Source organism: Ziziphus jujuba, chromosome 6, assembly GCF_031755915.1.
Source record: "Ziziphus jujuba cultivar Dongzao chromosome 6, ASM3175591v1".
In the NCBI taxonomy this organism is placed as follows: Eukaryota; Viridiplantae; Streptophyta; class Magnoliopsida; order Rosales; family Rhamnaceae; genus Ziziphus; species Ziziphus jujuba.
The window spans coordinates 6,855,902-6,879,016 of NC_083384.1; the positions used below are offsets into that span (position 1 = coordinate 6,855,902).

At 36.7% G+C, this 23,115-nt stretch overlaps 4 protein-coding genes across 12 annotated transcripts; all 4 read left to right on the forward strand.

The window, feature by feature from the left end:
- The first annotated feature begins 515 nt into the window (after positions 1-515).
- LOC107431149 (disease resistance protein RGA2) lies at positions 516-5,182 on the forward strand. Of its 2 annotated transcripts, none has more exons than XM_060818302.1 (2): positions 516-4,292; positions 4,734-5,182. In XM_060818302.1, exon 1 carries the CDS (start codon positions 863-865, stop codon positions 4,241-4,243), a length of 3,381 nt encoding a protein of 1,126 aa, XP_060674285.1. In that variant the 5' UTR covers positions 516-862; the 3' UTR covers positions 4,244-4,292; positions 4,734-5,182. The 2 variants fall into 2 exon arrangements, with proteins under 2 accessions (XP_060674285.1, XP_024935130.3); XM_025079362.3 differs by having other exon boundaries at positions 4,784-5,182.
- A 140-nt stretch (positions 5,183-5,322) lies between these two features.
- Positions 5,323-14,471, forward strand: LOC132799070 (putative disease resistance protein RGA3). Of its 8 annotated transcripts, none has more exons than XM_060818310.1 (6): positions 5,323-10,978; positions 11,155-11,685; positions 11,808-11,890; positions 11,984-12,126; positions 13,330-13,428; positions 13,514-14,471. In XM_060818310.1, exon 1 carries the CDS (start codon positions 7,592-7,594, stop codon positions 9,740-9,742), a length of 2,151 nt encoding a protein of 716 aa, XP_060674293.1. In that variant the 5' UTR covers positions 5,323-7,591; the 3' UTR covers positions 9,743-10,978; positions 11,155-11,685; positions 11,808-11,890; positions 11,984-12,126; positions 13,330-13,428; positions 13,514-14,471. The 8 variants fall into 8 exon arrangements, with proteins under 8 accessions (XP_060674293.1, XP_060674292.1, XP_060674290.1 ...); XM_060818309.1 differs by having other exon boundaries at positions 11,155-11,288; positions 11,601-11,685; positions 11,799-12,126; XM_060818307.1 differs by having other exon boundaries at positions 11,155-11,288; positions 11,601-11,685; positions 11,808-12,126.
- Positions 14,472-16,797: 2,326 nt separating this feature from the next.
- On the forward strand, positions 16,798-22,022 carry LOC107431151 (putative disease resistance protein RGA3). The gene is made up of 2 exons (XM_048464632.2): positions 16,798-20,630; positions 21,412-22,022. The coding sequence occupies exon 1, from the start codon at positions 16,996-16,998 to the stop codon at positions 18,925-18,927; it is 1,932 nt and encodes a 643-aa protein (XP_048320589.2). The 5' UTR covers positions 16,798-16,995; the 3' UTR covers positions 18,928-20,630; positions 21,412-22,022.
- On the forward strand, positions 19,057-22,216 carry LOC132803968 (putative disease resistance protein RGA4). The gene is made up of 4 exons (XM_060817836.1): positions 19,057-20,434; positions 21,582-21,730; positions 21,856-21,878; positions 22,069-22,216. Exons 1-4 carry the CDS (start codon positions 19,057-19,059, stop codon positions 22,214-22,216), a joined length of 1,698 nt encoding a protein of 565 aa, XP_060673819.1.
- Positions 22,217-23,115: the final 899 nt, after the last annotated feature.

Sequence of the window (23,115 nt, forward strand, 5' to 3'; positions counted from 1 at the left end):
ATCCCAAGCAAAATTATGCGTCACAAAAAGGTAAGCATAGAGTTCTTGAGCAGGGGGTGGTTGAGATTTGAGAATTTAATTTTAGAGAGTGAAATGGGATCGTAGTCATATATGTAAAGAAGCAGAAAGGACGCTCCAACAAAGAAAAAAAAAAAAAAAAAAAGCTATTAAAGTAAAACAGAGTAGGAAATCATATGCGATGGACTTAGATTTGTTCAACTCTAGCAATTTCTTATGAATTTTCTAAGAGACTTTCTAGTTTTTCATATTTATTTTATTGGGAACTCCTTTAATTTGGGCTGTGTTTGATTGAACCAACAAACAATTAGCAAGATTTAATTTCCAGCTTTTTCCGCAATAATTTTTTAACTGCCAGGAATATTCCTCAATAATAGAGGTAAATAAATATGAGGGTTATTTTCTATTGCCCTCTTTTTCAAACATTCCCCTCTAGCTTCGTCAAGTCATATCAGCAGGTTCCTTGAAATTGCATTTTATCATCAAGCAAGAGCTAATGCAATTTGAAATCTGTATTAAAACTACTAAATTATCGGTTTAACCGAATTATTAACGCGACAGAGATTATCAAAACCTTACGATGGAAGGAAAAGAACAAGAACATAGAAAGTCTGACACAAAAGCTTTGCTGGTAAAGTAAAGCAACATGGCAAGTAGGTCCTACACGCTTAGTGCTTCCAGGTTGAAGGTTCCTGGAACTTTGGCATTGACTTGGTTGACCTAACACTGTCTTCGTCATGGAAACTCATATCTTAATCTATTTGGTTGATGAACTAGCAAGCTTAATCCATTGTTTTTCTCAACTTTCTCTGTACTTGGAATTCCAATTTGCTACTGTGACAACATGGCTGAAGCTGTAGTTACTGTCATGCTTAAGAATCTCAACTCCTTAATCTGCAAAGAGTTTGGATTGCTTTGGGGTGTCGACAAAGAAATGAGGAGGCTCTCTAGCATCCTCGAAACCATCTGTGCGGTGCTTCACGATGCCGAGAGGGACGAGAGGCAGTCAGAAAACATGCCAATCAAGGATTGGCTGCAAAAGCTTAAGGATGTTTATGGTAAGATGGATGACATTCTGGATGAGTGCTCGATGGAGGCATCACGACTGGAGTACAAAAGCCAGAGGTTTGGATCAACCCAAAAGGTTAGAGCTTCTGTCCTATCCTTTATGAACCCAAAAAATATTTGGTTTCGTTATCATATTGCAAAAAAGATTCAAGATGTTTTAGAGAGATTGGATGAAATTGCAAATGAACGTTTGAAGTTTCACTTGCGTGAGCGTGAGGTTGTTGAGGATCGGAGACCTGTCCAAGTAAGAAAGAATCGTGAAACAGGCTCCGTAGATCAGAAACATGTGTATGGAAGAGAAGAAGATAAAGATAAGATTGTGCAGTTTTTGGTAGAGAATTCAAGAAGTTCCAAAGATCTCTCTGTCTATCCTATTGTGGGTATGGGTGGCTTGGGAAAAACTACCCTTGCTCGATTGGTGTTCAATGATAAAAGGGTTGGTGAGAATTTTGAGATGAAAATATGGGTATGTGTTTCTGAGGACTTTGATGAGAAGAGATTGATAAAAGCTATGATAGAGTCTGCCACTACAAATATTTGTGATGATATGGGCATGGATCCCCTGCAGAAGCGCCTACAAAGCATATTGGGGACGAAGAGATTTTTGCTTGTCTTGGATGATGTGTGGAATCACAACCGAGAGCTATGGGAAGGGTTAAGAAATGTACTTGCTTGTGGATCAAATGGTTCTTCGATCGTAGTTACCACTCGTCTCATAAAGGTTGCATCTATTATGGGAACAACACCAATGCATCGGTTGTCACGTTTACCAGAAGATGATTGCTGGTCAGTGTTTAAGCATAGTGCATTTCTAAATGAACGTGAAGAGCGACCAAATCTTGTAAAAATTGGGAAGGAGATTGTGAGGAAGTGCAAGGGAAATCCGCTAGCGGCAAAGACTTTAGGAAGCTTATTGCAGTTCGAAAGTGAGGAAAAGAAGTGGCTTTCCGTTATGGAAAGTGAACTTTGGAATCTGCCACAAGAAGAAACTCACATCCTGCCTGCTTTGAGATTGAGCTACCTTCATCTACCAATTGATTTACGACGATGTTTTGCGTTTTGCGCCATATTTCCCAAGGATTTTAAAATAGAGAAGGTAAGATTAATTCATCTGTGGATCGCTAATGACCTGATATCTTCCAAAGGAAAAATGGAGGTGGAAGAGATTGGCAATGATATCTTTAAGGAATTATATTGGCGATCATTCTTCCAAAAGGAGTACCACATTGATCGTTTCACGATGCATGATCTAGTGCATGATCTTGCTCAATACATTATGAAGGATGAAGTACTGCATGTTTCAGAAATTGATTGCCCTGATCATAACTTATCGAGGGTTCGCCACATGACATTTAATTCCTCTGAACCAACAATATTTGACATGCGTTCTGCTTTATACAAACCAAAATCCTTGCGTACTTTAGTGTTGATGCCGTCTGTCAATAAGTTTCCTTATGGCTTGTATTTTCGTTCTTTACGAGCTTTTGTTGCTAGACGGTCAAGCATAGAGTTATCATGTTTATCTTCTCTAATCGTTAGTTCGAAACATTTAAGGTATTTGAATCTTTCGGGAGCTCAGATCAGATTCCTTCCCGAGCCAATTTGTTCCTTGCAAAGCTTACAGACTTTGGATGTAAGTCATTGTTATAATCTTCAGAAGCTACCAAAGCATATGAGTCGATTAAGGAGTCTTTGTCATCTTTATATTGAAGGTTGTCGTTTGTTAAATCACATGCCTCCCAACATTGGGAAACTAAGTTGCTTAAGAAGTTTAAGCAGGTTTATTGTGGATCGGAGAAGAGGATATGATACAGATGAGTTGGGAAGCTTATTAAAACTTGGTGGTAGTTTGAGAATCGAACACCTTGAGAAAGTGAAGAGTCCAGTGGAAGCCAAAAAAGCCAATCTAGTGGGAAAGACGAATCTCCAAAGGTTGCATTTGCATTGGTATTACAACCTAAATGAAGTAGGAGACCAAAAGCTGAATGAGCAGGTACTTGATGCTCTTGAACCTCCTCCGACTTTAAAACTTTTGGAAATTTCAAATTTTAGAGGTGGACATTTCCCGCATTGGTTTAATGCAGACTTTGAAAATTTAATCAGCATAGATTTCAGTTACTGTAAAAACAGTATGGAACTTCCTACAGCCATGGGGAAACTACCATCTCTAACATCTCTTTATTTACGTGATATGGATTGTTTGCGGTATGTGGATAATGAATCCTATAATGGACAGCTATTCGGCGGCTTCTTCCGCTTAGAAACTCTCAGGATTCTTTATTTACCAAATTTAGAAAGGTTGTCCAGGGTGGAAAGAAGCCACACACTCCCACGTCTATCCAATTTGGATATTGGTGGATGCCCTAAACTGACCTCCTTACACTATCTTCCGTCAATCGAGAAGTTATATGTAACGAAATGCAATGAGACAGTGTTAGAATCAGTTTCAAATCTCCATACTCTAAAATCACTTTATATATCTGATAATGATGATTTGGCTTCCTTTCCCGATGGGTTCCTGCATAATCTGACCGCTCTCAAATCACTTGGGATTTCAAGATTCAGAAAGCTTCAAGATTTGCCATCTGACATGCTTATTGGCCTAACCGCTTTGGAAAAATTATCTATCTCTCATTGCGAAATGCTTGAGTGCTTTCCAACGGGAATATTTCAAGGCTTAATTAGCCTTAAAGAGATACACATTAAGAAGTGTAGAAAGCTGAAAGGTTTGTCAGATAGCTTTGGAGACCTTACTGCCCTTGAATCATTGCAACTCCAAGGTTGTTCAGAGTTGGAAACTTTCCCAGATGGTCTTAACAATCTTTCTTCCCTCCAACGTCTGACCCTAGTACGATTGGCAGCTTTGCCTGAGAACTTAAAGCATCTCCCCTCTCTTAAATATATGGAAATTTCTGGGTTTCCAAATCTTGAAAATTTGCCTGAGTGGCTTGGAGACTTGACATCTCTTTCTTCATTATCTATTAGCAATTGTCGCAACTTGGAATATCTACCCAAATGTATCCAACACCTCACCAACTTACAGAGCTTGGCAATCGGAGATTGCCGTAAATTAAAGAAACGATGTAAAAATGGAATCGGGGAGGACTGGCACAAAATAGCCCACATTCCACGTATCCATGTGTGGCCTGCTAGCTAGCGACCCACTCATACAAGAAGACACGGAAAATTGTTTGATCAACGTAGAGGTATTTAAATATAAGTCCGTCCATGGCCTTTTATTTTTATTTTTTTATTTTTTTTTTTATAAATCAACTTTTTATGTTTTTTTCTCTAGCATTTAAATATAAGAAGACGCTGCTAGTATTAATTTTTTTTTTTTTTTTCAAATCTCTCTCTCGCACCGGAGTATCATTTATATGTGATTGTTTGGGAGATTTGGCATGTATGTATTTTTGGTTAATTGATAAAATAAGACCCGATACACAAGCGGAGATGAATAGAATAAGTGGAATGAATAGGCGATACTTGGTAGAAGTAGTTGATTATTAGCTAGCTACTTAAATAGCTTACTTATGGCTCATACAGATTTATAGGGGGACGATGTCAGTTTGTATTGCATAAAATCTAGTTAATTTACTATAATTTCCTCAGTTTACTATAATTTCCTCAGTTTACTATAATTGAAGGTTTAATAAAGCTCCTCATGCCCACTGGTGGTTCTGAATCTGCATTTCAGAAGGCAGAGGATGTGGTGCTTCCAGGGAGGGTGACGAGGTCGGATAAGTGGTTCAGAAATTTCAGGTTTAGTTTTGCAGTTCCTGAGCAAAAAGTTAGGAGTGCTGGATCATTCATAATGAAGGACGTTAGCAGAAATTTCACGATATGGATTTGTATTGTAAATGCATTTTAGCATTTATATTAAGTTATATGTTTATGATTTGCTTAGTTCTTCTAGGTTGAAAGTATTGAGATTATAACATGTGTCTACAATTAATTAGACATATTTCACTATTCTTGGTTTCACCTTCTCTTTTTATTAAAAATTAAATAACTTATAAATGGGCACAAATTTTTGTGTGGAGATTGATGTTTAAAGTTTATATATATGTGATCTTGTTTCTAGAGTTTTGCATTATGTTTTTGTTAGTTAGTTGGAGCACAAAATTATTTTTCAGCTTTCTTCATTGGAATTCAATTTGCTTGTATGATCTACTTATTGCTTTGATTGAGAATATCAAATCCTTGATCCAAAAAGAGTTTGGATTGCCTTGCGGTGTCAACCGGGTAATGAAGAAGTTCTCAGGCATCCTCTCAGCAATCTGTTTTGTGTTTGAAGATGCCGAGGAGAGGCAGTGAAGAGACAGGGCAATCAAGAATTGGCTTCAAATGCTTAAAAATGTTGCAGAGGAGTTGGATGACACTTTGGATGAGTGTTAAATAGAGGCACTAGTAGTGGTGTACAAAAGGCAGCGGTCTAGATCAACCCAAAAGTTAGGAGCTTCTTTCGTATCCTCTTTGAATCCAATAAATACTATCTCATCTCTGTATTGCAAATGAGCATATTCAGTTTCACTTGCATGTTTCCAAACAGTCATCACAATCTTTCTTCCCTTCAATATCTAAGCCTCTCAGGCTATGGCTACTCCAATCAAGATGAAGATGATAATTCGCATAATCTCACTGTTCATCCTACAACTTTGTCTGAGGCCTTACAGCATCTCCCTTCCCTCCAACTGAATATATATCAGATTCCAAACCTCTCATTGTTGCCTGACTGGCTTGGAAACTTTACATCTCTTTATTCATTATCTGTAAGAGTTTGTCCCAAAGTGTCATCTCCACCAAGAAGTACCCAAAATCTTGCCAATTTAAAAGATTTGCAAATTTCATAGAGCAATGTGAAAAGGAAACAGGAAAAGATTGGCATCAAATTGCCCACATTCCACGTAAACACTTGCAGTCTCCAAGCAACTGACTGGCATAAGAAGGTCTTCCAAATTGTTGCCTATGGGGGCATTTTACCAGAGGTTTCTATTGTATCAATCTATCTTTGTGTGGTTCCTGTTGAAGAGTATACTCGGGGGTGGGGTGTTTACCAAAAACACAGGTCTCCGCAAAGTCGTAAGACCATGTATGGTGGCTGATGGTGACAATCACAGGTCGTGATGACTATTTTTCTTGAGAATATATGAATGGCAATAGTAGTTAAAGACAATATGTAATATGTATCACAGAGAAGTTTACACACTTATTGGTTTATGCTTACTAGTTTCACTTTAAAACTTTATGTCATCAGGAAAGGGGAGATAAAGTAGTGGATATGTCTGTCAGAATAACTCTGGCTCCTGAGTATGAGCTTCCACATGCTACTCAGCACTTCCTTTAAGATTCTCTAATGGAAATATCTATTTCATACTTACAATTATAATGTTACTAACCTGTTATTGTACTAGTATCTGCAGGAAACTGGTAACAAAGCTCCTCCTGGTGCCGTTTCTGCACTTTACAAGGCATAGGATGTTGTCAGGGATTCTTTTCTTTTACTTTGGTCAAGTAATGACCAAAATTTTGCATCAGCTGCTTCGTTCGCCTTACGTGGTCAGTCTCATACACTTTGAACTCTATGTAAACATGGAGAAATGCCCTAAATTGAACTTAAATTGTCTTCGGTCAATCAAAGATTTGAAAATATGGGAATCCTGTGAGACACTTAAATTCAATTTAAAATCTCCATACCCTGGCATGATGATTTGGCCTCCTTTCCTATTAGGGTGCTACAAAATCTCACCATTCTCCGATCACTTAAGATTACAAGATTCAGCTAATTGCGCTAAGCACTTTGGATCTGTTACCTGTCACTTCTTGCCATATGCTTGAGTATTTTCCAATGGAAATATTTTAAGACTCAAATAGCCTTACAAGTATCACGTTCAGTGAAGACTGTATCATGTTCAACAGTGAACATGATTGTCCAGAGTTGGAGGCATTCCCAAATGGTCTTAACAATCTTTCTTACCTCTGACATCCGGTGCTGTCATGTTCACAAAATCTCGGTGTTCCTCATCCTAAGTTACAAAGTTGCCTGAGGCCTTACACAGCATCTCCCGTCCCTCCAATTTATGAATATATTTTAAGTTGAAAAAGGTTAGATAAAAAATTTGTATTGTGTTAGAACCAATAAACAATTAGAGAAATACTACAAAAGAAAGGATTTAATTTCCTTCATTGGCTATTATTTACACAATTATTTTGAACTCCAAAGAATATTCCACGATAATGAAGCCAAAATTAAAGAGTCATCGTCTTTTGTCCGTACCGCCTTAGAATACACACTGCAGTAATTTAATATTGTTAACATGCAAGTGGAGCTATATGCTGCTGCAGATTGAAAGTTCCTGGAGCTTTCTTGGCATTGACTTTTCTGTACCTAACAATCTTCATAAAAAACACTCATATGTTAAGCCATTTGGTTGATAAAGTAGCAAGCTTAATCCATTATTCCTCAACTTAATTTCTTCATCCGAATTCATTTGCTACTGTGACAATGGCTGAAGCTTTACTTACTATCATGTTAGAGAATCTGAACTCTTTGATCCAGAAAGAGTTTGGATTGCTTTGGGGTGTCAACAAAGAGATGGAGAGGCTGTCTAGCATCCTCTCAACCATCCATGATGTTCTAGAAGATGCAGAGGAGAAGCAGTTAAGAAACAGAGAGATCAAGAATTGGCTGCAAAAGCTTAAAGATGTTTCTGGTGAGTTGGATGACATTCTGGATGAGTGTTCAATGGAGGCATCACTGCTGGAGCACAAAATGCAGAGGTTCCAAAAGGTAAAAGCTTCTTTCTTATCATTTTTAAACCCAAAAAATATTTGGTTTCGTTTTCAAGTTGCAAAAAAGATGAAAGATGTTTCAGAAAGATTGGATGATATTGCAAAAGAACGTGAGAATTTTCATTTGCGTGTGGTTGTTGAGGATCAGAGACACGTCCAAGTAAGAAACAAACGTGAAACTGGCTCCATTGTTCATGAGCAATATGTGTATGGAAGAGAAGAAGATAAAGATAAGATTGTGGAGTTTTTGGTAGAGTCGAATTCAAGCAATTCTAAAGAGAGTCTCTCTACCTATCATATTGTAGGTATGGGAGGCATCGGAAAGACTACCCTCGCTAAACTTGTGTACAATGATCCAAGGGTTGTGAAGCATTTTGACATGAAAATATGGGTATGTGTCTCTGAGGACTTTGACGTGTGGAGATTGATAAAAGCTATAATAGAATCTGCCTCTGGAAATGCTTGTGAAGCTTTGGACATGGATCCTCTGCAGAAACGCCTCCAAAACATGTTGGAAGGGAAGAAGTTTTTACTAGTTTTGGATGATGTGTGGAATGAAGATCAAGATAAATGGGAAGGGTTGAGAAATGTACTTGCTTGTGGATTAAATGGTTCTTCAATTGTAGTTACCACTCGTCATGAAAAGGTTGCATCAATTATGAGAGCAACACAAATGCATCATTTATCTAACTTATCTGAAGATGAATGTTGGTTATTGTTCAGCCAACGTGCATTTGGCAATGAAAGTGAAAAACGACCAAGTCTTGTGAAAATTGGAAAGGAGATTGTGAAGAAGTGCAAGGGAAATCCGCTAGCAGCAAAGAGTTTAGGAAGCTTAATGTACTCCAAAAGTGAGGAAAAGCAGTGGCTTTTGGTTATGGAAAGTGAACTTTGGAATTTACCACAAGATGGAACTTCCATCCTGCCAGCTTTGAGATTGAGCTACTTTCAACTAACGGCTCAATTACGAAGATGTTTTGCATTTTGTGCCATTTTCCCCAAGGATTTTCAAATTGAGAAGGAAACACTAGTTCATCTTTGGATGGCTAATGATCTTATATCTCCCAGAGGAAACATAGAGGTGGAAGAGATGGGGAATGAAATTTGTAATGAATTATATTTGCGATCATTCTTTCAAGATGCTGACAGGGATGGACTTGGCAACGTTAAAAGTTTCAAGATGCATGATCTAGTACACGATCTGGCTCAATGTATTATGAAGGATGAATGCACAGTTACCAAGTCTGATTTGCCAGATATCTTTTCTACGTTTTACAACGGAAAATCCTTGCGTACTTTACTGTTAATGCAGATGTCTAGCAGTATGGCTCAAGCTAAGTTGCCTCATCGCTTACATTTTCCTAGTTTACGTGCTTTTGATATAAAAGATTCTTTCATCTTGAAGTTGAAGTCCTTATCTACTCTAATCAGTAATTCCAAACATCTAAGATATTTGAATTTTTCAAGAACTAACATTAGAATCCTTCCTGAGTCAATCTGTTTGTTGGTAAACTTACAGACTTTGGATGTAAGTGAGTGTTATAATCTTGAGAAGCTACCAAAGCATATGAGTCGCATGAGGAGTCTTCGTCATCTTTATATTGAAGGTTGTCGTTCGTTAAATCACATGCCTCCTAACATTGGGAAACTAAGTTGCTTAAGAAGTTTAAGTAGGTTTATTGTGGATAGGAGAAGAGGATGTGATATAGATGAATTGGAAAGCTTATTAAATCTTGGTGGTAGTCTGAGAATTGAACACCTTGAGAAAGTGAAGAGTCCAATGAAAGCTAAAAAAGCCAATCTAGTGGGAAAGACGAATCTCCAAAGGTTGCATCTGCATTGGTATTACAACCTAATGAAGTAGGAGACCAAAAGCTAAATGAGCAGGTACTTGATGCTCTTGAACCTCCTCTGACTTTAGAACTTTTGGAAATTTCAAATTTTAGAGGTGGACATTTGCCTCATTGGTTCAGTCCAAACTTTGAAAATTTAGTCAGCATATGTTTAAATGGCTGGCAAAACAGTTTGGAACTTCCTACAGCCATGGGGAAACTACCATCTTTAACTTCTCTTTATTTACGTGGTATGGATTGTTTACGGTATGTGGATAATGAATCCTATAATGGACAGCTATTTGGCGGTTTCTTCCGCTTAGAAAATCTTCAGATTCATAACTTACCGAACTTAGAAAAGTTATGCAGGGCTGAAAGAAGCGACGTATTCCCCCGCCTGTCTTATTTGCACATTGACGGATGCCCCAAACTGACCTCCTTACATTGTCTACAGTCAATCCAGGATTTAAATATATTGGGATGCAATGAGACAGTGTTAGAATCAGTTGCAAATCTCCATACTCTAACATCACTTTACATATCTGATAATGATGAGTTGGCTTCCTTTCCTAGTGGGGTCCTGCATCATCTCACCGCTCTCAAAGCACTTAAGATTGTAAGATTCAGGAAGCTTCAACATTTGCAATCTGACATGCTTATTGGCCTAACCGCTTTGAAAGAATTATCTATCCGTTATTGTGATATGCTGGAGTGCTTTCCTGTGGGAATATTTCAAGGCTTAAATAGCCTTAGAAGGATGCGCATTGAGAATTGTAACAAATTGAAAAGTTTGTCAGATAGTTTTGGAGACCTTACTGCCCTTGAAACATTGGAGGTCAGTGGCTCTTCAGAGCTGGAGACTTTCCCAAATGGTCTTAACAATCTCTCTTCCCTCCAACGTCTGACTCTATCAAAGTTGGCAGCTTTGCCTGACAACTTTCAGCATCTCCCCTGCCTCCAAGACATGAGTATATCTGGGTTTCCAAATCTTGAATTGTTGCCTAACTGGCTTGGAGACTTGACGTCTCTTTGTTCATTATCTATTAGCAATTGTCCCAGCTTGGAATATCTACCCACAAGTATCCAATTCCTCACCAACTTACAAAGCTTGCATATTGGAGATTGCCCTAAATTAGTTGAACGATGTAAAATGGAAATGGGAGAAGACTGGCCCAGGATAGCCCACGTTCCACGCCTCAGCATGTGGCCTGCTAGCTAGCGACCAACCCAAATAAGAATATGCTGCAAATTGTTTGTTCTAAGTACAGGTATTTAAATATAAGTCCCTCCATGGTTAACATCCTATAGAAGAATAAGTTAGGTGTTCAAATAAAAGTTTGTGTGGTTTTCTTTTACATTTGATGTTCTTTTCTCAAGTGGAATATTGTTTATATTGTATGCAGTGCCTTTTGGAGCATTTTAACAATATATTAAATTTTCGCAGGTTGAAAGAGTGAAGAAAGCAGTCATATCAGAGCATTTGATCTATCTTCAATCACAGGCTGAGTGTTTCTATGTCCTTTTACTCATTGTCACCATATTCACACACAGAGATAAATCAGCTGTTTTACTTACAAGGTATCACTAAGTAGTTCTTCTTTAACAATATATTTGAATATTTGTTGTTATACTTGATAACTACTAATGTTTTCTGTCTGATTGATCTGAAATATATAATATAACCTGATATACTATCCCAATTGAAATTAAAGCTCAAAATTATCAATTGAAATATGCATTGAATAGATATGTCCAGTACCTGGATTTTTGGATTATAACGAGTGGCAATACTTTAAAGAGAAATCGTGGAAAGCATATTTAGAAGATTTTAACATACTTTTTGGCACTTGGTTTGCACTGAAAAGTTTCAGTTGAAAATTATTTCATCAGGGGGAAGCTACAATTATGAATGTCTGTGACAATAATTCTGCCACCAGAGTATGAGAAGCTGCCACCTGCTATTTCATCAACTCCAGTAATTGTCTCTATTGGAAACTTCCATTTTAATACTTAACATATTAATGTTACTGACCTGTTTATTATGACATTGCACTGGTATCAGCAAGAAAGTAGTAATAAAGGCTCCAGGTGGTGCAGGTTCTGCATTTCAGAAGGCAGAGGATGGGGCTAGCAACACAGGTCCAATGAGGCAAACAACTTTGATGACATAACAGCTTCAGGTCTTAGATGTTTTTACAGGTTGTCTCCATCAAGGCAGATGAATGTTTTTACTGGTTGTGCTGGATCTGCCTTAATGAAGAATGGATTTACAGGTTGCAAAAGTATTTGGAAAAGTTGGCCAGAAGACAAAGGAGAAAGTTGGAATGGTTGAAAAGGAGCAAAAAAGGAAAATGATAGATATGACCAAACATGCTCGAGTCCATCAGTCTCAGTTGCCGAGAGACATCTGTACCAAGTGAGCACCAACCTTTGAAGACTGAGCCTGCTTAATGTTTGATATTGTCACGATATGCACTTTTAACTAGATCTTATCATTTGGTTCGAGTACTGGCGTATCATTTATATGTGATTGTTTTGGTGATTTGGCATGTATTTTTGGTTAATTGATAAAATAAAACCCAGTAGTTATTGATTTAACAGGTATGATACACAAGCCAAGATTGGTAATAGAATTAGTATTAGTAGAAGGAATAGGCAATACTTGGTATAAGTAGTTGATAATTAGCTACTTGAATAGGTTACATGGCTCATACAGATTTATAGAGTAGTTTGTATTGCCTAAATCTACTAAACCGACTTTATCATGTGGCTAACATTTACATTCTAGAATCATCCATTTTCTATTTTTTACGGTCACTAGTTTTAACTTAATGTCCAGGTAGCACTGGATTATTCAATAGAAACTCAGTTTCTTATAATTTCCTCTAAATAGCTAGAATTTTTTAGCAGCTGCTTACCATTAATTTTACCAATATCCAGTGGCTGATAAGCATTTTAACAATGTATTAGACCCTGTTCTCTATTTTCTATATAGAGCATTTTAACAATATATTAAACCATGTTCTCTATTTTTCTATCATTCTTACAAATCTTCAGACCGATATATTAGTTGTTTTACAATATATGTGAATATCTGTTAGACTTGCTAACTAGAAAAGGTATATATCATTGTAACATGAAGACAATCCTAGCTAGTTAGGTTACTTTTCTATATCATTGTAACATGAAGACAATCCTAGCTAGTTAGGTTACCATTTTTAATAACAATGCAAGTCTTTGGAGAACTTCTACATTCTATTTATTTAATCTTTGTACTTTATAAAATATTCATTCCACATTTGATTAATTTTGTCTGCTGGTCTTCTTTTTTTTTTTTTTAAATTACTTGCTTGATATGAAAGTCATGTTTGATGTACTAACTTTATAAAAATCTATAGATGAATGGAAGGCTTTTGTTTCTGATTTTACTTTTGCCCAGTGGATGTCATTATGCTATTTTTAACGTTTGGAATTAAGAAACAACATGCATTGAGTAGATGCAGTAGATGCAAAGGATTTTGAGAACAATGAGTGTCAATATTGTTAAAAAGACATTATAAAGACAGTATTTAGGAGAACTCAACATTCTTTTTTTTTTCCATTTGGTTTGTGTCATCAGGGAAATAAAGTAGTGGATATGTCAGTTACAATAACTCTGCTCCAAACTATGAGCTCTGCTCCAAACTATGAGCTGCTACTTGCTACTTCAGCAGCCCCTGTAAGATTCTCTGATGGAAATTTCCATTTCATACTCAATTACAATGTAAACTTTGGTAACTTGTTTATTGTACTGGTATCTGCAGGAAAACTGATAGATAAAGCTCCTCATGCCCACTGGTGATCCTGAATCTGCATTTCAGAAGGCAGAGGATGTGGCGCTTCCATGGTTGGTTACAAATTTGGTGTAGTGGTTCAGAGATTTTCAAGTTTGGTTTTGCAGTGCCGGAGCAGAAAGTTCGCACTGCTGGATCTGCCATAATGAAGAACGTTAGCAGAAATTTCATGATATGGATTTGTATTGTAAATGCTTTTTAGCATTTGTATTAAGTTTTATGTTTACCATTTGCTTTGTTGTTCTAGCCTGAAAAGTATTGAGACCATAACATGTGTCCCCAATTAGTTAGACATACTTGAATTTGCGGTTTCACCTTTTCCTCTTTGTAAAAATTAAAAAGATTGTAAATAGATAAAAACTTTTGTATGGTGACTGATGCATAAAGTTCACTGTTCGTTATATATGTAATCTTGTTTCTAGAGTTTTACATTTGGTCATTGTTAATTGGTTGGTGCACCAAATTATTTTCTCAAGCTTTCTTTGTTGGGTTTCAATTTGCTATTGCGTCAATATGGTAGAAGCTGTCCTTACTGATATGATTGAGAATCTCAACTCCTTTATCCAAAAATATTCTAGAATGCTTTGGGGTGTCAGCTGTGAAATGGAGAAGCTCCCAATAATCCTCTCAACAATCTATGCTGTGCTTGAAGAGGTGGAGGAGAGGTGGTGAAGAGACAGGGCAATCTAGAATTGGCTTCAAAAGCTTAAAGATGTTGCAGCTGAGTTGGATGACATTTTGGATGAGTTGGATGAAGTATCCAACACCTCACCCGGCTTACAAAGCTTGGAAATGAAACTTTGCCCTGTATCAGTGGAACGATGTAGAAAGGTAACTGGAGAGGACTGGCACAAGATAGCCCACATTCCACATGTTGATATGCAGAATCCATGCTACAGGCAATACAGGCTGCAAATTGTTGCTTCAAGTTCAGGTAATGGTTTCTTTGCAGATGATATTCTTCTCTAGTAGAATGTTTTTATGCAATGAATTTAGCATTTTCGTAACATGTTATAATCTATCCATGTTGAATTAATGCAGAAACTGTATGAAGAGATCTTGTCTGTCTATCATTCACACGATGTTTGCATATGAGAAAGATATATTGGTTTTTTTAACTGGAAGACAAATTGAACTTCCTGTTGTTGACCATTTACATTATAACTAGCTAACTAACTTTTCCATTCACTGTTTGTTTTCTTTTTCTTTTTCCTTTTAATTTATTTGTTTAATTACTTTGGTGCCGTAATAAACTTCTTAACTAATGGGATTTTTGCCTTCCATCTGCCACTCCTAAAAATACCATTTAAACTGGTTCCTGTTTCCTTGATCTTTTTACATTGCAAGTTCAAAAAGAATTTTAATCTAAAAGATGCATATATATGCAACTCCTATATAAAAAAAAAAATTATATGAAAGAAGTATAGAACATGTACATATGTACAATGGTGGTAGATATCTGTCAATAACTCTGGCTTCAGAGTACGAGCTGCACCTGCTGCTTCAGCAATCTCAGTAAGATTCACTAGTGAAAACGTCCATTTCATACTTTAACAATGTTAATAATCTGTTTGTTCCACTAGTATCTTCTGGAAACTGATTATGAAGCTCCTGGTGGTGCTGGTTCTGCGTTTTAGAAAGGCAGAGGATGTGGTTTAGCAGCATGGTTGCTAAGACCTTAGACAAAGATGCAGTTTACTAGGCAAAGGAAAGGAAGCAAACAACAACAACCAAAAAAATAATAATAATAATAAAATAAATGGTAGAATACTATAGAAATTTATTCTTTTATTTGGTGCTCGAAGTTCATCAACCTGAATCTCCTAAAGCATCTGCATCAAGTGAGCAGAAACTGTTTGATCCTCTGTCATGATATGGACTTGTATTCAGTTATTATTCTAGCCTGAAAGTGTTTCGAGTTTCTCAACTAGTTAGGCATGTTTCCTATTTATATTTTGACATTTCTTCCATTAAAAAATATAGGGGAAAAAAATTAAAAAAATAAAAAATAATACTTTTATTAGGAGACTAATTTTCTTTTGTACTTCTGTTGGGTTATTTGTCATTGTGATTCCAAGATATTTGGTATGTAGAAATTATTTGTCGAGGGCTTATAAAATATGCCTTAAGCTTAAAAGTACATGTTTCTGAGCTCGACAAGTCTGGATGCTTAAATCCATATTAATTTCCTTATTAATTATAAAGCGTTTTTGAGATAACCTTGCAACTTATATGGATTTTTTATCAGCTAATCAGTCTAAGTGGCCTAGACAATAAATTGTACTTTCATTAATCATGTATATTATATTGTTTTCTAGTTTTAAAATAATAAACAGAAAATTTTTGGAATGTAATAATTTTATGTAATTTATTAAAATAAAAAATATTAAATTAAATCACCACCAGATGGGCTCTAAAATTCCCCTCTTCGTCCACAAAGCTTTGATTTATTTTTGTTTTTTGATTATAGAAAAACAAACAAGAAAACAAAAAAACAAAAAATTGTAAATCACTTATAAATACTGCTGACAACATATAGAAAGATGGAACCCCTTTTGTAAGTCTCTATTGGGGCCACCCCATACATCCGATGGTATCAAACTTAAACGAAGCAAATACCTGGAAGCAGTTCTACCACTCTTCCAAAGCTTACAATTTTTATTTTCATTTTTTATGAGGCCTAAATTTGTAGGACGATGTAAAAAGGAAATTGGAGAGGAATGGTACAAGATAGCCCACATTCCACATGTCTGCTTGTGGAATCTAAATCGACCAATAGCGGATTCAAGAAGAGGAAATTGCTGCTTCAAGTTGAGGTATTCGGGGGAAAAAAAAAAAAAAACTATTCTTTTAGCATCCTGTCTATTCTACTTCTACTTATTAACCCATTAGCCCATCTCCTACATTATAACCAAACTATTTATATCTGATTTGTTCTTGTATACCCAAATACTTTCCGTGGCCCATTTTGTTTTTCCTAATTAAATAAAAAACCCATCAAGTGCTAATTGTTCCAATATCCTAAAATAACCACCATTGTCAATTAAAGAAATTTGGTTCTTATTAAAAGAAATTGTTAAACTCTAGGAATTCCTTATGAATTTTCTATGAGATTTTCTAATTTTTCCATTGACATCATATTTGTTTGAGTAGGGACATGCTTAATTTCCTGATAACCACTAGTAAATATTCCACAATAATAGAGATAAAATAGAAGAGTTATTTTGTCTGTTATTATTATTTTAAATATTCTGCTGTACAGAATACAAAAATGTAATGTTGCCTAGTTGGCTTAGCTAAGTCTTTTCGGGTCACGTGTTGAGGAAAATCAGGCCAACCAACGTGCGAGCTGGGGCCTAGTGTAATATGCTGCTTGATTATCAAAACCAAAATAATGGAAGAAAAAGAACAAGAACAGAGAACATGTCAAAAAGTAAAGTCAGCTGGCCTATATGCTTGCCGCTTTTCTTGGCATTGAATTGGTTGACCTAAAAATCTTCGTCAAGGAAACTTATATCTTAAGCCATTTGATTGATGAACTAGCAAGCTTAATCCATTATTTCTCAACTAAATTTCTTCATTGGAATTCATTTGCTGCTGTGACAATGGCTGAAGCTTTATTTAGTGTCGTGTTTGAGAATCTGAACTCTTTGATCAAGAAAGAATTTGGATTGCTTTGGGGTGTCAACAAAGAGATGGAGAACCTGTCTAGCATCCTCTCAACCATCTGTGCTGTGCTTCAAGATGCTGAGGAGAGGCAGATGGGGGACAGGGCAATCAAGAACTGGCTGCAGAAACTTAAAGATGTTGCGGATGAGTTGGATGACATACTGTATGAGTGCTCAATGGAGGCATCCCAACTGGAGCACAAAGGGCAGAGGCTCGGATCAACCCAAAAGGTAACAGCTTCGTTTTTATCCTGTCTGAACCCAAAAAACACTCTGTCACGTTATAGAATTGCAAAAAAGATGAAACATGTTTCAGATAAATTGGATAAACTTTCAAAAGAGCGTATGAATTTTCACTTGCGTGAGGTTGTTGAAGATCGAAGATACGTCCAAGTGAGTAACAAACAAGAAACTGACTCCTTTGTTGATAAGAAACATGTGTATGGAAGAGAAATAGATAAAGATAAGATAGTGGAGTTTTTGGTAGATAATTCGAGAAATTCCAATGATCTCTTAATCTATCCTATTGTGGGCATGGGTGGCATGGGAAAAACTACCCTTGCTAAAATAGTTTTCAACGATGAAAGGGTTAGTGAGCATTTTGAGACTAAACTATGGGTATGTGTTTCAGAGGACTTTGATGTGAAGAGATTGATAAAAGCTATAATAGAATCTGCCACAGAGAAGGTTTGTGAAGCTTTGGACATGGATCCCCTAAAGAGACGCCTCCACAACATTTTGGAAAGGAAGAAGTTTTTCCTTGTTTTGGATGATGTGTGGAATGAACATCAAGACCACTGGGAAAGTTTGAAAAATGTACTTGCTTGTGGAATAAATGGTTCTTCGATTCTGGTTACAACTCGTCTCCAAAACGTTGCAAGAATTATGGGAACAATACCAATGCATGAGTTGTTTGGTTTACCAGAAGATGATTGCTGGTCAGTGTTTAAGCATCGTGCATTTGGTAACGATAGTGAAGAGCGTCCAAGCCTTGTAAAAATTGGGAAGGAGATCGTGAGGAAGTGCAAGGGAAATCCGCTAGCAACAAAGACTTTAGGAAGCTTATTGCGGTTCGAAAGTGAGGAAAAGGAATGGGTTTCTATTAAGGAAAGTGAACTTTGGAACCTTCCACAAGATGAAACTTCCATCCTGCCAGCTTTGAAATTGAGCTACCTTCATCTACCAATTGAATTACGACGATGTTTTGCATTTTGTGCCATGTTTCCTAAGGATTATCTTATAGTTAAGGAAACATTACTTCATCTGTGGATAGCTAATGACCTTATATCTTCCAGAGGAAATATGGAGGAGGAAGAGATTGGGAATAAGATATGCAAGGAATTATATTCGCGATCATTCTTTCAAGATGCTAACGACGAAGGATTGAGCTGTTTCAAGATGCATGATCTATTGCATGATCTGGCTCAAAGTATCATGGAGGATGAATGTCGTGTTATAGAGAATGATCGCCCAGTTAATTTGTCAAGAGTCCGTCACTTGACATTGAGTTACTCTGACCCACCATTCGACATTCTTTCTGCTTTATGCAAAGCGGAATCCTTGCGTACTTTAAAGTTGTTGAGTTCTGTCAAAGAGATCGGAGCGCGCAAGTTTCCTCATGGCTTGCATTTTCGTTCTTTACGAGCTTTTGATGCTGGATGGACTAAGTTGACAAGCATAGAGTTACCATCTTTATCTTCTCTAATCGTTAGTTAGAAACATTTAAGGTATTTGAATCTTTTGGGAACTAAGATCAGATTCCTTCCCGAGTCAACTTGTTCCTTGCAAAGCTTACAGACTTTGGATGTAACGGGTTGTCATAAACTTAAAAAGCTACCAAAGCATATGAGTCGCATAAGGAGTCTTCGTCATCTTTATATTGAAGGTTGTTTGTTAAATCACATGCCTCCTAGCATTGGGAAGCTAAGTTACTTAAGAAGTTTAAGCTTTTTTATTGTGGATAGAAGAAGAGGACGTGATATAGATGAATTGGGAAGCTTATTAAACCTTGGAGGTAGCCTGAGAATCGAACACCTTGAGAAAGTAAAGAGTCCAACGGAAGCTAAAAAAGCCAATTTAGCTGGAAAAATGAATCTCAAAAGGCTAACTTTAGAATGGGGCTTAAATATTGATTCCACAGAGTCTTATAAGGAGAAGACGGCTCAAGTGTTGGAAGCCCTTGAACCTCCCCCAGGTTTAGAATTTTTGAGAATTGATAATTTTAGAGGTATGCGTTTCCCTCGTTGGTTTAGTAATAATGGTGCAATATTTCAAAATTTGGACAGCATTGAATTCTTTGATTGCAAAAACTGTTCGGAACTGCCTACAGGCATGGGGAAACTTCCATCTCTGACATGTCTTGGAATGTACAGAATGGATTGTCTGCGGTATGTAGATAATGAATCTGAATCCTTTGGTACTGGAGAGCTAGAGGGAGCTGGTTACTTGCAATTGCAAAAGCTGCGCATTTCTTGTTTACCAAGCTTAGAAAGGTTGTCGAGATCGAGAATGGAAAGAAGGGACATTTTTCCACGCCTGTCTTCTTTGAACATTGAAGGATGCCCCAAATTGACCTCCTTACATTGTCTTCAGTCAATCCGGGAGTTAAGTATAAAAGGATGCAGCGAGACAGCGTTAGAATCAGTTTCAAATCTCCATACTCTAACATCACTTGAAATATGGAATAATGATGATTTGGCTTCCTTTCCCGATGGGTTCCTACATAATCTCACCGCTCTCAAATCACTTAAGATTTCAGGATTCACAAAGCTTCAATATTTGCAATCTGACATGTTTGTTGGCCGAACCGCTTTGGAAATATTATCTATCTCTTCTTGCTATACGCTTGAGTGCTTTTCTACGGGAATATTTCAAGGCTTAATTAGCCTTAAAGAGATACGCATTGAGAACTGTAGAAAGTTGAAAAGTTTGTCAGATAGTTTTGGAGACCTTTCTGCCCTTGAATCAATGGAAATGAGACTTTGTGAAGAGTTGGAGACTTTCCCAAATGGTCTTAACAATCTTTCTTCCCTCCAACATCTGATCCTGAAAGGTTCTTGGATGGCAGATTTGCCTGAGAACTTACAGCATCTCCCTGCTCTCAAACATATGCTAATTTCTGGGTTTCCATATCTTGAAAAGTTGCCCGACTGGCTTGGAGACTTGACATCTCTTTCTTCATTATATATTATGTTTTGTCCCAACTTGGAATATCTACCCACAAGTATCCAACGCCTAACCAACTTACAAAGCTTGGATATTACAAATTGCTTTAAATTAGTGGAACGATGTAAAAAGGGAATCGGAGAAGACTGGCACAAGATAGCCCATGTTCCACGTATCAACGTACGTTGAAGCATGGCTTGCTAGCTAGCGACCAACCCACATATAACGAGACACTGCAAATTTTTTGTTCAAAAGTAAGAGTTATTTAAATAAAAGTTCCTCCGTGGTTTTCTTTCTCATTAATTAATTTGATTTTTATTTTTCTCCCAAGTACTGGAATATCATTTATATGTGATTGTCTTGGTGATTGGGCAAGTATATATTTTTGGTTAATTGATAAAATAGGACCCCATAGTTGTTGGGTTAACATGTACGTACCATACACGAGCGTAGATGGGCACTAATAGAAGTAGTTGATTATTGGCTACTTGAATAGCTTACATGGCTCGTACAGATTTACGCATGGGCAATGTATCAGTTTGTATTTCCTAAAATCTAGTTAACCGACATTATGATGTGGCAAACATTTACTATTCTAGAATCATCTATTTTCCATTTTTTACAGCCCTAGTTTTAACTTAATGCCCAAGTAGCACTATATTATTCAACAAACTCAGTTTCCTATAATTTTCTAAATATCTAGATGTTTTTAGCAGATGCTCACCATTAATCTTACCAAGATGCAATGGCTATAGAGCATTTTAACAATATATTAAACCATGGCGATAGAGCATTTTAACAACAAAATTCTAAAGATAAGGGAAGGCTTTTGTTTCTGATTTTACTTCTGCTAAATGGATGTCAGTTGTGCTATTTTTAAACGTTTGGCATTAAGAAACAACATGCATCGAGTAGATGTAGTCGATGCAAAGGATTTTGAGAACAATGAGTGACAATATTGTTAAATAGACATTATAAGGATTGCATTTAGGAGAATTTAACATTCATTTTTTTCCATTTGATTTATGTCATCAGGGAAATAAAATAGTGGATATGTCAATCACAATAACTCTGCTCCAAACTATGATCTGCCACCAGTTACTTCAGCAGCCCCTGCAAAGATTCTCTAACGAAATTTTCCATTTCATACTAATTACCACGAATGATAATGTTTCGTAACCTGTTTATTGCAAGAGTATCTGCAGGAAAACTCATAATACAGCTCCTCGTGCCCACTGGCGTTCATGAATTCGCGTTTCAGAAGGCAGAAGATGTGGTGCTTCCATGGTGGGTGACGAAGTTGGTGAAGTGGTTTAGAAATTTCAGGTTTGGTTTTGCAGTTCCTGAGCAGAAGGTCGCAGTGCTGGATCAGCCATAATGAAGAAAGTTAGCAGAAATTTCATGATATGGATTTGTATTGTAAATGCTTTTGAGCATTTGTATTAAGTTATATGTTTACCATTTGCTTATTTCTTCTAGCCTGAAAGTATTGAGACTCTAAGGCGTGTCTACAATTAATTAGACCAATTTGCTATTTGTGGTTTCACCTTCTCTTTTTATTAAAAATTAAAACAACTTGCAAATAGATACAAACTTTTGTTTGGAGACTGATGTGTCAAGTTTATATATACGTTATCTTGTTTCTAGAGTTTTGCATTATGACAGTATACTGTCAATTTGCTATTATGACAGTATGGTTGAAGATGTGGTTACTGCTATGCTTGAGAATCTCAACTCCTTGATCCAAAAAGAGTTTGGATTGCTTTTGGGTGTCAGCAGGGAGATGGAGAAGCTCTCAAGCATCCTCTCAGCAATCTTTGTTGCGCTTGAAGAGGCATAGGAGAGGCAGTGAAGAGACATGGCAATCGAGAATTGGCTTCAAAAGCTTAAAGATGTTGCAGTTGAGGTGGATGGCAGTTTAGATGAATGTTTAATAGAGGCATCATTAGTAGTGTATGAAAGGCACAGGTATAGTTACAACACATAAGTTTTTGAATCCAATAAATATTGTATCATCTCTGTATTGCTGTAGATTGGATGAAATTGCAAAAGAGCATATTCAATTTCACTTGGATGTTTCCCAAACGGTCATAACAATCTTTTTCCCCTCAAATATCTTGGCCTATCAGGCTACCGCGATCCAGATGAAGGTGATAGTTCGCAAAATCTCACTGTTCCTCCCACAATTTTGCCTGAGGCCTTACAGCATCATCCTTCCCTCTGACATATGAATATATATCGGTTTCCAAACCTCTCATTGTTGCCTGACTGACTTGGAAACTTATCTTTATTCATTATCTATAAGAGGTTGTCCCAAGGTGTCATCTCTACCAACAAGTATCCAAAATCTTACCAATCTACAAGATTTGAAAATTTCATGCTTTCCCAAGTTGGCAGAGATATGTGAAAAGAAAACAGGAAAAGATTGGCATAAAATTGTCCTCACTATACATATACACCATGCAGTCTCCAAGCAACTAACTGACATTAGAAAATCTTGCAAATTGTTGCCTTAAATCTTCTCATATACATATATATATATATATATATATATATGTATATTGAATCAATGCAGAAATTGTAGGTAGACATATCGAGTCCCCTGTGTCATCATCTTCACCTTTTTTGCTATGGTGATTATCACTAATTGTGATGATTATTTTCTTGAGATTATAATGGATAGCAAGGGTAGTTAGAGACAATATAAAACATATATCTCGGAGAAGTTTACACAGTTAC

Excerpts from the sequence above, each read along its gene's own strand:
- LOC107431149 (XM_060818302.1), top strand. The coding sequence starts at position 863 with ATGGCTGAAGCTGTAGTTACTGTCATGCTTAAGAATCTCAACTCCTTA.
- LOC132799070 (XM_060818303.1), top strand. The coding sequence starts at position 7,592 with ATGGCTGAAGCTTTACTTACTATCATGTTAGAGAATCTGAACTCTTTG.
- LOC107431151 (XM_048464632.2), top strand. The coding sequence starts at position 16,996 with ATGCTTGCCGCTTTTCTTGGCATTGAATTGGTTGACCTAAAAATCTTC.
- LOC132803968 (XM_060817836.1), top strand. The coding sequence starts at position 19,057 with ATGAGTCGCATAAGGAGTCTTCGTCATCTTTATATTGAAGGTTGTTTG. Across the intron at positions 20,435-21,581 it reads CTTGGAATATCTACCCACAA|GAAAACTCATAATACAGCTC; the intron begins GTATCCAACGCC and ends GAGTATCTGCAG. Across the intron at positions 21,879-22,068 it reads GAAAGTATTGAGACTCTAAG|TATGGTTGAAGATGTGGTTA; the intron begins GCGTGTCTACAA and ends CTATTATGACAG.